The following is a 15,062-nucleotide window of genomic DNA, read 5'->3' as shown; positions in this document are numbered from 1 at the left end:
TCCTTCCTTCCTTCCTTCCTTCCTTCCTTCCTTCCTTCCTTCCTTCCTTCCTTTATCATCCCTCTAGTGCCGTTGTGTACTAGAACCTGTCTTGGTTCTCTTTGGTTTCCAGGGCACTACACAAACAGATGTGTCAGCTCTACTGCATGAGAAAAGAAATTTCTAATTTTTCTGTACTGACAGGAAGAATGTGTGTCTAATAGAGTTAGTCCATGGTACAGAACATTCTGATTTGGTGGGTTTGCATGTTGTATGGAGTTCCCTAGCCTGCTAGCTCTGCTACTTTCTTGACCAAAGGAGCATTACTAATTTTCTCTGAGTCTACCATTTTTAATCTGTAAAAGACAGGATGGTGGTAGATGGTTGGGTCAATGTGAGCATGGAAAGAAATAATCTACGTGCCTGACATACTTCCTGGCTAACAGTTCCCTGCTGGAGAGAAAGATCTCGACTTGGGAATCCCTGGAAGTGTTCAGAATGCATGAGGAATCCAAGCTGTGGTCCACAGCTCTGTACCAACCTCTCCAGTTCTACAGCTGAATATAGCCTGGTTTTAAGGGTTAGGCTATGGAGACTATCCTGCAGAGGGTAAATACTTAGAACAACTGAGCTATCGGGATGGAGCCTGTCAATGAAAAAGCTGGTCTGTTGTCTTTATTGGCTAAAAGCACAGCTAGGTGATTCATCCGGCTCATAAAGGAAGAGCACGAGGAAGGAAGGCTTTCTGCATTTTCATCTGCAGATCTCCCTTTAAAAAGTAAGTTGAAAAGGAGGACAGTAGCCCCTAAGTCATAGACAGGCTCACATGGGTGGAGACAGGGAAATGCTTGCTTCTTCAGTGTTTCTTCTCAAAATATGCAAGAAAAGCAGAAAACTCAATCCCGAGACAGAACTGGGCTCCCCAACACTTTTGACTCATGGGTACACACCAAACCTGAACTGTGCAGGGAAGTTTCTTGCATAATTCCAGCTCCACCAACCCTAAGCTGAGGCAGATAAAAGTGCCAGACTTTGAATCATCCTGTGAGTATTTATAATATGAATTAGGCCCATGGAACTGCTCAGCTATTTCCCAGGAAGAGTGGTCACTTCCTTACAAGTCAAATTGCTGGATTCCTTCCTACAGGAACCACAGCAGACGGGACATAAACGGTAGGCCTCTTGCTTGAGGTTAGGAGGAAACGGCCTCCTGTTTACCTTGCAGGCAGGGAGGAGGAAGACAGCATCATCCAATGTCCCAGTCCTTACATTTATGCACTCACTGCTCTGGATTGTTCCCAAAGAAGGAGAGCACTACGCTAAGCTCCTGGGATGACTCTTGATCTCCTATCAGGTCCTAGGTATTTGGAGCCCTGGGCTTCCATTCTCAATGCATCTAGGTTGCCATCTCCAAACAGAGATGAGCATCCTAATGAAGCTGGTGGTCCTAATGTCAACCTCAAGTAGTGACCATTGAAAATATGCACCGCAGAGTGACAGAAGAAAGGAAAACCTGAACAGAGAGTGTCAGACCCGGGTGGGGGGTGGGGCGACATACCAGTGAGTGCAAGGGTCCTTCATAATTGGGAGATGACGAGGCCTGTCCTCCGTTTCTAGACCAAACAGCTGTGCCTGCTGACATTGAAAGGAGAAAAACAATCAGATCTCTGTGTACTTAAATCCACTGGTACTTAAAAGCAATGTTGATTTCTATTAGTCAATAGGATAAATACACTTAGTCTTCCCAGATGACAATCTGGAAACTGGGGACATCTTTTAACAGTAAAACATGAAGTCTTTTCATGGACTGGCTCCCCGGGTCCTGGGTCTGCTCTGTAAAAAGGAATGTTTCATTGGGTCTAAGTTTCAGCTAGCAGGACTCCTTTGAGACATATCTGTCACTGGAGATTGGAAAGTGGTGGTGCTTTCAAGGGTATGGAGGAAGGGTGGGGGAGGGCTAGGTCTTTACGGGAGGTCAGGCTGTGTCCAACCAAAAGTCCCTTGTCGATACATGAGAACTTTGCTCTTGTTTTAAAAGTGTCTATGGGATGAGATAAACCTTTAAACAAGTATTTATTTATTAATTATTTATTTTGGAGCTGGGGAGCAAATTCCCTGCTAAGCACATGTTCTTTACATGGGTCCTCTCAGAAACTCTGGAGCAAATAAGGTTAGTTCACAGCACTTCTCTAAAGAGAAAGAGACAAAATTCCCTAACATTAAGAGCTACATAGTTTCTTCCAAAGAACCTTGCAGAATATACTCCCTATATTCAAACTACAAAATAAAAATCACTTTTAAGTTGAAAATGATTGTAACATTAACACCCACTATTGAAAACATATAAAGTCTATAATGCAAAAATAGGAAAAAAAATATAATTGTGATCTCTCAAGATCCTATGCCCTGGTGCTGCCTGTGTTTAAAATCCATTCTTTTTGTCTTTTCTGGGTATGCCTGTGTATTTTTATGCTAAACAAAAATAGGATATTTTGTTCAATTACTTTTCTTGACAGAATTTGGACAGAGCCGTTGGTGTGAAAATAGCAATCTGTCCCCTTATTTATATCTTTATAAAAGTTCTTTCTTCCTAACATGTGGTCTTTCAAAATGCATCACTAAGACCCCCCCCCCCCAATGGCTTCCCTGTGCTTGTTTCGGGTGCCTTACACCTACAGCTGGTTGCAGAACCTGAGGCCCCGCCACCGCAGGTTTGAGCATCCTCCTCCCTAACCTCACGTACCGGGCCACAGCAGGAGCATGCGCACCAGGTTCCTGAGCGCGCATGTCTCTCATGGTTACTGGCACAGCCTTGGCAAGTCACCTAGCCCTTCCTCGCTTCAGTACACTTATGCACAAAACCAGGACATCTGACATAAGTTGTTCCCACCCTTCCAGAGCGTGGAACTAGCTGCTTTGTTTGAAGTGGTGAATGTGGTGTCCCACCTGCTTCCATCCTCCCCTCCCGTTATTGTCTCAAGTCCTTTGTACTCAGTCCTCCTCTGCTTTGGGAGATTGATATTTGAGATGATTCTTTTTATTTTTTCAGAGCCTAAGACAGAAGAGCACAATACTAAGCTTTCCTTTCCATTTGTACTATTGACGAGGGGTGTGGGGGGAGGGGGCGTGCTGGCGGTATTCTGTTACCATCTTAAAACGCCTGCTTCTTCCCGGTTTCAGTTTGGTCACCCAGAATGGACTGACTTCAGGATCCAGGTGACCCTCTCTCTGTCCTGTTCTGTGAACTTCCTACGCCAGAGAGGCTGCCATCCCATCTGGGTTGCAGCCATCCTTTCTTAGTCTGGTTCCGCAGTTTGAATGAAACCTCTTGCTTTCTATGAGGGGACTCGGCTTACGGGAAGGCATGGGAGGGCTGCACACAGGCAACGGCACAGGACTCAGAAACACAACACTAAGGCTGAGTAAATCTATTCTAAATCCCAGTAAGGTCAGGTATACACGTGCCAGTTACATATGGAAGCCACCTTCCCATCTTTCCAATGAACTGATGTGTAGAATAAGGTCATGTGACCTAAGAAGGAAAGTAGATCACTTGTGTATACCTTAGAAAACTAAAGTGATTTACTATATAACTGTACCACTTATAATAATCATGTGATTGGAAGCCATACACCATTGCAATTTATTACATTTTGAAGAGAAACATCTCTCTTCACACATTTACATCACAATTTATATACAAAATTGCACTTTCTTCTAAATATTTCAATTTAGGGAAGAAGGCTCAAATGTCTTCAGGGAAGGATTCATTTATATAGCCTATATTTAGTAATTAAGTATTAGTTATTCATGACTACATTTACTATTTTTTGAGAAATTTTATTGGAATATATGATCCAGCTGTCGAACATCTGTACAACTAAGAGTTCAAGGAGTGGCTTTTCATTCCAATTTTTTAAAAAAAATGGATACAAATGTACACTCAGATTATAATTTGTTATCCACCCATTCTGTTTTCCTATGGGCAGGCTAGGTTTTGAGCTCTCTATAGGCTCTGGGTGTGTAGGAGGCATTTCCCATCTCCTGTTATGGCTGTGAAGTGAAGTTTAGGACACAGTACCTGAGAGTGAAGGAGGGGAGCCCACAGGAGTTGAAGGATTGGAGGAAAAGCTGTTGTTCGTGTGATCAGGAGAATAGATCTTAAAACAGTGGAGAGGAAAAGAAACTCTCATTGATTTCGAATAAACAGTTTTTAAACAACAACAACAACAACAAAAAAGCATCCATGAGTTTCCTAAAAAACCCACAAGTCATGAAATGCATGCAACATTCAACTGTACTATCAACATTCCAAGATGAAAAGTGCAACAGTTACTTCAGGTTTTCAAAAGAATCGCTGTGGCAGTGTGTGACAGTGGGACACAGAACTGGGGGTCAGCCAGCTTCAAGTCCGATCCCTTTCCCACCCATAACTGGCTGAGTGGCTCTGGTCAAACCACAGAGATGCTGCTTTCTAATTTTCCTTCCTTCCTCCGCCAAACAAGGGGCTGGGCAGTATTGTGTCTACTGTAATTAGGGCATTGGCAAGCAGGGCACAAGAGAGCCCAGACTAAATAAGTATTTTCCCTTAGAACCCAAGGCTGATAGTTGAACTTAGTCTATGTCCACCATGGGAGGAAAAAGGCAACCAAAGAAAGACACAAAATCTTAGAAGAACAAATTTCCTCTTAAAAGTATAAATGATTGAAGACACTGCAAGGAACCATTCTCCAGCTGAGTGACTAAGGAGTGCTGGTTTGTCACTAGGGAGCACTTGGGGACAACCCCAGCATACAGGCAGTGGGTAGACAAAGCCAAGAATTCAAGTCCCTCAGGTGCCAAGGAAGTGACAAGCCCTCAGTGTTTGTCATTTCTTTTACCGAGTAGCTTTTCCAAAGTGTCTTATAACCAACTCTTGATGAGTCAGGTTTAGCTAGCCAACGGGCATCTATCATACTTTAGAGATGAGAAAAAGAGAAGTGCTCACTGCAACTCTATGAACCCAGAGGTTCAGAGACTATCCCTAGGCCCTCACTGAAGATGGCTAAGCACAAATAAGACAGCAAGATGAAAAAGGCTAGCCAAAGGAGGTAAAAACAGCTTTCCCTCAAATAGTCTCGGTGATCCTCACCCCCCCCCCAACCGCCCCCCATCAAAGCCATTTGCATTTCTTTTCTAAAATTCCATATGTCCACTTCTGATTAAAGTTCACCCTGCTACGAGTGGTGCCCGTGGAATCCAAAGTCAATATTTCCTCACCGAAGCCAGGGCTTTCCCCAGAGCGTCTCCAGTCTGGGAGCTGCCTGCTGCCCCAGTTCCTCTGTTTGCTGCAAAAACAAAAGACAGAATATGAAAACCAGGCAGTGAGATGTCTAACAGTTTTCTATTCTTGGTCCATTTACTCACAATTTAATTGCATTTTTAATGCTAATTACAACACATTAATCTTTAATTAGCATTAATTTGTTTGCTGAGGTAGATGTCAAATATAGTCATGTTACTTTATTTTTTTTTTTCAGATAAAATATAAACCTGACACCTCGGTTTGAAGACAGAGTGCAACCCCTGCCATTGCATCCCCCACGTTGCTGATGAGTAGTTACTGGTGACAGTTACCAAGCCAGCCCTTGGTGGTCATCATCACTAAGAAAAATGTGACACTTGACGGACCTTAAAAGTCCTCCAAGTCCAACATTTCTTTATATATAATTGAATTATCTTCATGAATAATTTATACCTATCGTCAAATACTGAAAAATTTGATAGACAGCAAAAAGGGCTTGCATCTCGGTGCCACACAGTGGCTTTGCTAATGAAGAGGAAGAATATTTTTATTATTCTACATATACATTCTCCATATGTGTGTGTATGTGGGTATATGTGTTATTAATAATAATAATGCATATATTCCTACATATAGCACAGCCAACTCCTTTGCTGAAGATAATGTGCCAGTTAACTGTGTGGTGGACATGGGCTGGGTGGTGTCGAAAGCTTTCCATTGGAGCATTGGCGGGACTTAGGGAATGCTGCCCTTACTAATCCCCACAACACCAGCGTACAGACTAAAGGCTAGTCTACTAATGCTCTACAAGAGTTGCTTTTCACTGTTGACTGGAATGGAAAGAAGAGACATTAAGTCAATAGATGAATTCAAGCAAAGTTTCACTGCACACATATAAAGGCATTGAAATTCCCTAGTCTCCTCGAACAGGAGACTCTTAACTAAGTAACTTGGGTCATCTCCTCCCAGATCCAAGGATGCGGTACCCACGACTCCAGAAGTCAGACCCACAGCTTCTCTGGGTCCTGCCTTCATTCTCTGCACTCTGCTTAGTGTATAGCTGAGGTATTATTGTTACTGTCATAGATTTGTATGCTTGGTGTATCAGTTCAATTTCTTATATATGCTTTACTCGACGAACACCCCCACCCCCCTCTGACTCATTTGCTCATTCCTGGACCACTGACAAGTCCCACCTGTATCACAAAGCAAACACAATTACTTTTACCTTCAGAGAAACAAACCTCCTCTTTTCCCTATTACAAATGGATGATGTACACAAGTTATATGAATATAGTACATTCTAGTTGTGTGCAAATTCTCAGAATGTGTTTCTGATATCATAGAAAGTAGACAAATGAAAGCCACTTAGAAAGGCATCAAGGACATTAAAATATTTAAGACAAAAATAGGTGAAATTCTTTCTGGTATGAAAATGGGAATTTCTGCATTAAAGAGTTTTAGAAACAACTAAAGATGGTTCTAAAAGGACTGTGACGAAGATTTACAGACACAGAGCATCCTATCAAGGTGCATCATGACACGATCTGTGCGAGCGATTATTGTTTTCTCACAAAGGAATATTATCTGTTCGTTATTATATGCTTAAATGGAGACTGCAGTCAAAAGTATCCATGATATCTTCCCGATTCTTAAACAGATCTTCATGAAGTGAATGTTCAGAGAAACATTGGTAGAAAACAAACAAACAAACAAACAAACAAAAACAACCCACATTTACTATCCAAGATTCAAAAAAAAAAAAAAAAACCCTCTTCAATTAAAAAACTTGCCATAGCAGTAGTTTCAGAAGATTGACTCTTCTTTTGAACAATTTAAAAATAAAAATTATAAATTAAAACCTATCCCTGCAACGATCCATTTTCAAGATACAAATCAGGAAGGCTTGAAAAACCAACAAACACATTCTAAGAACATCCACAAAAAGAGAGGACAGACACTCTTAGTGCAATTTAAAATTTTTTGACTTGTTTATTTTACTATTTTATGTGTATGAGTGTTTTGCCTCTATGGTGTGTATGCACCACATGTGTGCCTGGTACCCAAGAAGGTCAAAAGGTGGCTTTGGGTCTCCTGGGACTGGAGGTTCTGAGAATTGAATCAGGGTCTTCACAAGAAGTACAAAGGCTCAGAACCAGTCAACTCTCCAGCCCCAGTGTGAATTTTTGTTTTAAGGCACTGAGCCTTTTCAACTAAGTTATTAGTGTCTTCTCAATACAAAGAGATATTAAGACTCAGGAAGCTGAATCAAAAACAGAATCAAGTCCTTACCTCATCTGGTCATAAGAATGTTTCAGAAAACTACAAAGGCTATTCATGCAAGCCACTGATAAGAACAGACTATTTTTTAACGTGAAGCCATTTTACCTTGTAAGAGCCAGACAGCCCAACCCAAAGGCTTACATTTCAAAGCAGCTGGCTGGGGCCAGTCTACTCTTTTACTGGGCATGCCTTTTGTTTTGTTCCAGGAAACACGGAGGGGACACATTTTCAACATGAGATTGGTCCTCTCTTAAAGATGTCTCTTCTTGTTTGTGTGACCAATATACAGAAGGCCACACAGCATTAGAAAGGAGATACACTTTTAATTCTCAAATGGGTTAATATTTGGCTTTGGTACTGGAAAGTGGGTCATGCTTAGCAAAACATAGATCAAATCCACCTTTCAGGATTCAGTATATTAGGGCTTCATGGATATTTTAGTCCTGGGGTTTGATCAAGGTGTATTATTAGGAATCACTAATCACGTCACAGAAACAGGTTTGAATTCCATTGTCTATGTGTATACCAGTTTATTTTACTTTGGTTCTAATCAATTTCTTTTGCTTAACAGACAAGAAAACAAAAACTATAAACCAACCAGCCAAACAAACAAAAAACCCAAAGCAACATAAAAAAAAGAAAAGAAAAGAAAAACAAAAATGAAAGAACAAAACACAAACAAAAAAATCCCCAACACCCCCAAACCAAACAAAGACACAAAAACAAGCCTCTAAGGAGAAGAACAGCAAGGGTACGAATGGAAGATGAGCGTTACAAAAAGCTTTGTGACTTTGTAGGAGCGTTTGATACTGCTAGCCACTCAAGTATTGTTCAGAGAGGGCTCCAACCCAGGTGCTGTTGCTGGCTAGAAACACACACAAAGGTTTCACATCCTGTGCTCGGTGTTGGACCACCCTCCGTGAGTGTCCGCTTTGGGGAAATGGTGGTTCCCAGCAGAACACACCCCAAACAAAATACCAGGACGACTGGTGCCTGGGGATGAGCTCTGAAAATCAGAATCTGGAAAATATGTTTCCCCTTTATTGCACACCCATAACCTGCAGCAGGGAAAAGGGGGACATCAAAGGGCGGGGGAAGTACAAGTCGGTGTGTTCTCCAGACCGCCTCTGCCTTGAGATGACGCTCTTCTGAACTGTGGTCAGTGACCCTCATGTCATTAAAGTGCTAAGGAGAAGCATAGCAACGCCACGAGTTTGTCCACAGGGATGACTATAAAATGGACCGTTGCCAACACCCCGCCAAGATTCCTTTAGAAGAGCCTCCAACATGGGGCGTGATGTACTAATGCCACGTGGGAAGGGCTCCAGGCACACATGGGGGAAGGTGGGCCTCCTGACTGTGTGCAGGAAATTGGGGAGAGGCTTAAATCAAACTCATTTATTGCTCTCCATTGGTGGTCTTTATAACTACAGATCGGAAGCTTCTGGATAAAATGTATCTTTACTCTTCTGTGCCTGGTCTTCACCCAAATTCATCTGAAGGCTCATGATCCTCATAACACAGACTGGATATTATGTGACTAGCTTAATAATAATAAAAAAATTACTATGAAACCAAGCTCTCTAGGGAAAAAGGGCATAATGTTTCTACTGGAAAGCCACATCCCAACATGCTTTGTGTCACACAAACATGAGAAGAGGAGTGAAAGTTGTAAGTCAGATTAATTCATGAACCAGATAGATATTTCTGAGTAATCTCTAACATATGGTGCATTAAATCAAACTTAGTAGCTTGTTCCTTCAACACTACTTGGTTTGAGGTTTCAAACATGGGAAATAGCATCTTTTTCTATAGTCGGAAGGCAGCCCACTTAAAGACTAATAAAACAATTGTGGCTATTATAAAACATTATGCTGTTATTTGCCCAATTCCCTGTGAGGGATGGAGAAGGTTTGTGGTCCCAAATCTCCAAGAGCATGCTGTCAATGTATACACATGGAAACTCTGAGTGGAATCTGCAGAAGGCTGGGTGGCTCTCGGGTCAGAAGGCTTTGGGAACCTCCCTGACCTAGTCTATGGCAGAAGGTTCTCTCCCTCCGGATCAGCAAGAGCTGATTATTCAGGAAGGAAGGCAGTAGGAAGATAGCAAAGTGTACTACCCTGTAGACAATTCTGTTCTCTGCAGCTAGCATCTAGGAACTTCCTCTGAGTACGTACATTCTTGGATAAAGGCGATCTGGGCTGAACCACTTCTGACACAAGCCAGCTGCGTGGCATTGAAATGGTATTTAGAGATCAAACAGAAGTGCTCAGATGCAAGTGACTTCCTAAAGGTCCTTGGTCAACTCTCACCTTACCCAGGTGCTAAACCAGCTGAGCTGTGGTTGATCCATGACCTCACTGATCTATGCTGTGCCCTATTGGCTCCATTTATTTCAGGGTGCTTCTGAGAGCCTTCCTATCCAGAAATGGCTGATGTAATCTCCAGAATGTGCTAGTATTTGCTAGGAAGAACAGGAATGGGCCATAAGCCACAGTGAAATATTTTACTATGAATGGATATGCCATTAAAAATTTCATAAATGTTTCTCAAAAGAACTGGCACTGGACATGGAGGAGCAAAAAGAAACATGAGCAAACAAAAAGAAGGCGTAGCCAGTTGTCCCAGCAAGACAAGTGACGAGCCATCCCCAACCTAAGCGAGCGTTTTCCATCTTTGGGATGCAGCAAATGGACATGACGTGAGATGCAGGCCTCATGAAGTTCCAGGGCTTAGACCTCGCCCGTAGACGCCATGGGGTTATTGGTTTAGGACAAAGACTGACAACTGTGGTGAACTATCATCACATGATAGTGAGACACAGGACAGTCTTCTGAACCCAGAAAGCTTCTGCAGCTATTGGTGCCATGTTTCAGAGAGCTGCGGTGCCTTGCAACTTTGTGCCAAGAGAATTTGAACACTGGGGCTGTCCTCATGTTAGTGCTTGGACCTATTTTTATGGCATGAGTGCTCTTATGGACTTTTTTTTTCTCTCTCTCTCCAGGATCATGTGTGTAATCTCAAACATGTGTTGGGCTATGTGTTCCTTATTTACCAATTATTTAATTAGCCCTGTTTGTTCTTTGAGATACAGGCAATGTAGTATTTCTTTATTTCCTGCACTTCAGAATGAGTGAGTATAGGCCAAATATTTTCAAAGTCTACAGATGCATCCTATTAGCCAGCACTGTTTGTTAGAGAAACACGCTGACTTCAGAAGTGAGTGCTCCTCTTCGTGTTCTGAGGACATGCTGCCATCACAGCCTTCTTCCACATGCCAAACCAGAGCTGAGGAGATTTTTGCAAGGAGACCCGTGAGGGCCAGAGCACCAGGAGAATGAAGGCTTACAACTGGTCTTCAAGGTTCTTCGCCATTTGTATACAGGGAATTGGAGAGTACAGTATTTTAAGGCAGGGCATACTGGAATATTCAAGAACTTTCTCCCTTAAAGTAACATTAAAATAACTTCTATATTTATGCAAATTTAATATGAATATTTCTCACTGTAAGTTTGATTTACCAGATGTACTTATTTTCTAAGGTATTATGATGCTTTTTTAAAATACTTTTTTTCTAGTAAGATTTTCGACAAGAATACTAATTATTATAAAATGATTTATGGAGTAAATTTCCTTAAAAATATCCTTTGTCTGGGTTCTAAGAGTTTCTTTTTTTTTCTTTTTAAGTTGGAGGTCTTCACTGTTGTCTGAACATTAACAGGACCTTGAGGTTTATACATAAAGTCAAATTCATCTTCAGCCTGCAGCCAGGCATCTGTAGGGCTCCCACCCCTCTACTGTGCTCAGGCTACTGCCATTTGTCCATAAGCTGATGGCAATGGGATTATCTAAAGCAAGCAACCCTTCCTCTGACTGTACTGGGTAACTAAGATGCTCAAGGCTCAGAGAATAGCCTGGAGCAAATCCCTCTTTTACCCAGTGATACATGCCCACTCACAGAGAGACTGGCGACCAGGTCCACACAATCCTCTCAAAAAGAGTGCCCAAATGGGTTTTCCTGAACTCGGAGGTCCGTTCCACCTCCATATCTTCCTTAAAAAGAAAATGACTCAGACCCCAAGTAGACAGGAAACCTGTCACATACAAGGATGAGTGACCGGCCATTCTGTATAACCGGTCCCATGACTGCAGAAGGGGCTTTCCATTTGTCAAACCACACTGAAGTGAAATGTGCCCTTCAGTCTTTCAGTTCTGCACTTTTCTTTCTTTCTTCTTGTTTTTCAAATCCGCCCGAACTTCACTGGGGGCTAAGGGAGCTTTTCCCATGTGACCTCGGGCCGTAGCTCCGCAAGGTTAGACTGGTGCAACATTCTTGTAAAGGTTCTCTTATGGAAAGTTTCAGAATGGAAACTCATTCCTAAATTGGCTTCTCTGTGAGATGTGATAGGACAGGGCTGCTAGGTGGCTCATCTCAAGTGTGAAATAAATTACTGAATAAAGGAGCATGGTATTGGCTGGCTAGAGAATATATTGGAACAGTTTAATACCATCTCTTTCACCGAGAACTCTCCCACATTAAGTGATTCATACAATTCCCAAAGTTCAAAGGAAAAGGAAGAAAAAAATTACAAAAAGCTAAAGCAATAAACAGCCACATGAGGTTCTCTCTAGAACAAACCCTGAATTTCTCATCAGTGACCCTCTGTGAATGATCTCAAAGGCCAAGCTGTTACAGTTCCAATGTGAACAGTTCCCCACAGGCTCCCATAACTGAACACTTTGTTCCTAGCACGTGGTGCTCTTTTGGAAGATTCTGGAAACTGTGAGACACAGGGCCTGCCTGGGCTGCAGACACAGACCACTGTAGGCACACCACGGTAGAGACAGCGTAGCCCCACTTAAGCTCTCAGTTTTCTGATCCACTGAGATGTAATAATTTACACTGCAAGCTCTACCCTCCAAGGACAAGGCCTCAGGCCAAGCTGGACTGTGTCTCTTCAAACCATGAGCTCAAACACAACTGTCCTCTCGAAAGTCACTTCTCTCAGGTATTTGGTCACAGCAACAAGTAAAATGCCCAAATGCACCTGTCAAGTGTGGCTTAGAGTAGACTAGAGCACACTGTGACCAGCAAAGTCTTGGGTTATATGAAGACCCCCCTCCCCCCGAACATCGCGATGTGCTGTGCAGCAGAATGAGAAGCCTGTCAAGGCTGATCCACAGGGAAGTAGTTGCCTCTGAACCAACTAGTATCTTCCCTTCAGGAATAGCGAATGCCCTGACGAGCTCTTCCCTCAGGAAAACAGTACTGGCAGAGATCCATCTGTACTAAGAGATCACCACAGACATCAGAGGATGTGAGCAGATGATACATTTGGCAGCAACAATCTTCCTGAGCCTAAACTTATTACAAAGCCCACAGGAAATCATTTTGGGCCCACTATTAGCCAGACATCTTTCCGATGTGAACAAGTACTATTTCTCTTCAAGGGCTCTGTCGTGCTACACATTCTCTGAAGGTTAAGTTCATCTAGCTGTTAAGATGACTTTTAACTGAAAACTTCATAGAAACAAGTCTTTGGAAGACAGTGACACAGCATGGTTCACAACTTAGCATAATGTTCAGTCTTTGTAAAGTGGTGAATAACTACTGGTGTTGAGTGTAGCTGGTTCTCTTATCTCCCTGGTCTTCTATGAATAGTCTTACGAAAACTTTGCTAGCTTGATGTTTGAGTAGGTGAGATGCAAGTGATTCTGGGTCTACTTAAACCCTTATTTAACTTAATGACTCATAATGGACAACCAAGTCAAATTTCAGTTTCTTGTCACTAAAAAAGAATGTGGCTATGGGCAAGCCAGTGAACTCAATGCATTCATCTGTTCACTTGGTGACATGACAAATATTTATTGCCTGCCTATAATTCCACTGTGAGAGGAGAAAGAGGGCCTTCATTATTAGATCCCGCCATGGAGCACTGGCCTCTGGGTCGACATGTATACTACTCACCCATTATACTGTCTGTTCCGTTGGCAGGGGGTGTGCAGGAAGAGGTGCTGTAATGATTTGTGCCACTACGATGGAACGTGGACATCGGAGGAAGACTGGAGTTGATGTCTGCCGAGGAGTGGGATGGATAGCTCTGAGGCAGGAGGAAAAGGGGAGGCCACGTTCAGTCATGTTATACTTAGTTTTCTGAACTCACAATATCACAAGGAAGACGCTTTCCGAATTGTAAAACGGTCAAGCCAACAGCCTGTTTTATCTGATAGCTTTCATTTTCTAAACAATCAAATACACCTAGATCCAAAGTTGATCTGTGGTTGTATCAAATGTCAAGGAATATCATAGCAACCCAGGAAAGATCAAGATTGCCAAATCTATAAATAGTTTAAAAACAAAACAAAACAAAACAAAACAAGATCATCTCATAGACTTCAGAAGCAGACATGGCTACTTCTCTTATTTTTTTCCTGTGGCCTACTAAACAACTGAAAAAGATTGCACATGATGCCCACAACACAGATCTCCAGGGTTTCCTTACACTGGACCCAGGCCTCTAGCCTCTACAGGGCAAAATAACAGGGACCTTCTTCCTCCCCAGTTGGATCATGCTGCTCAATGAATCTCAGCATTGAGAACAAGATAGGAAATGACAAACAGTTAAATGAATTAAAAGCTAAATCTCTGTAGAACCTGAGTGTGAGAAAGCTCGCATTAGTGACCTTACTGAATTGACTGGGTATCCAAAGACTTGATTGGGCTTTCTTTCCCTACGAATTCCTCCTTTGCATGCTACATATACTATTTAGCTGACTAGGATGGAAGAACATCTTTAAATGGTAGCTGGGCTTAAGGCTTAGCTTCAAATTTAATTCTACACCAGTTGTTCAAATGATGGAAGGTGGCAGAGTGGTTGTTGTACACCCATCTCATGGGGATAGGATCACTAAAGGACACATGGATTTCAAAGGACACCTCAGACTATCTTTTTGCTAAATAAATAAAAAACCAAACCCAACCAACCAAGTAAAAAACCCAGTGGTTAATACTTGCTCTCATTTTTGTTTTAACAAGCATTTGGATGCACTGTCGATGTTAAAGAAAGTATGTAAAGATAAAGATGTTTGTGGCATGTGATAAATTAATAGTTACAAATACTGGAGATGCATTTAATTACTTAATTCAAAAATAGAGACTGGGTAACGGATCGCTATTTTCTCATGCCTAGAGATGCTTTCTAAATGTTTTTAAGTAGAGCTATTAGAGCCTGCAGACAAGTACTAGAACGAAGGCATTTGTTAACAAGGAAGAAACGTGGTTTCTCGGTGCTGGCCAACTGAGCTGCTTAGTTCTGCCTCTTCCTGGACCGCCCTCCCTTCGAGTGCCATTCTCCGCTGAGTTCAGCCCAATTGTACCTGCATTCTGCACTGTTACCTCACACTCACTCCTGGGTCTGCCATTGCCTGTTGTCCAAGTCCACTCCCACGACTCCCTTAAGGGGAGGGACTAGAGCTCATATGTCCTCATGCCAAGCAGTAAACATACAATGTCAG

General features: G+C 42.3%; 1 protein-coding gene across 27 annotated transcripts in view; it reads right to left on the bottom strand.

Moving 5' to 3' along the window:
- Tcf4 (transcription factor 4) overlaps nt 1-15,062 on the bottom strand; it is a 347,041-nt gene that overhangs the window by 31,939 nt on the left and 300,040 nt on the right. For 21 of the 27 annotated variants that reach the window (XM_021214215.2, XM_021214219.2, XM_029547088.1 and 18 more), the window contains 4 exons: nt 13,516-13,648; nt 5,239-5,306; nt 4,061-4,139; nt 1,538-1,614 (listed from right to left, as the gene is read on the bottom strand). In XM_021214215.2, the coding sequence (XP_021069874.1) occupies nt 1,538-1,614; nt 4,061-4,139; nt 5,239-5,306; nt 13,516-13,648 (357 nt within the window). The remainder of the gene's footprint in view (nt 1-1,537; nt 1,615-4,060; nt 4,140-5,238; nt 5,307-13,515; nt 13,649-15,062) is intronic. The other 6 variants (XM_029547092.1, XM_029547091.1, XM_029547094.1 and 3 more) reach the window with 1 other exon arrangement.

Source organism: Mus pahari, chromosome 15, assembly GCF_900095145.1.
Source record: "Mus pahari chromosome 15, PAHARI_EIJ_v1.1, whole genome shotgun sequence".
In the NCBI taxonomy this organism is placed as follows: domain Eukaryota; kingdom Metazoa; phylum Chordata; class Mammalia; order Rodentia; family Muridae; genus Mus; species Mus pahari.
Note: the sequence above shows the minus strand (reverse complement) of the source record. Positions and strands in the feature narration are given on the sequence as shown.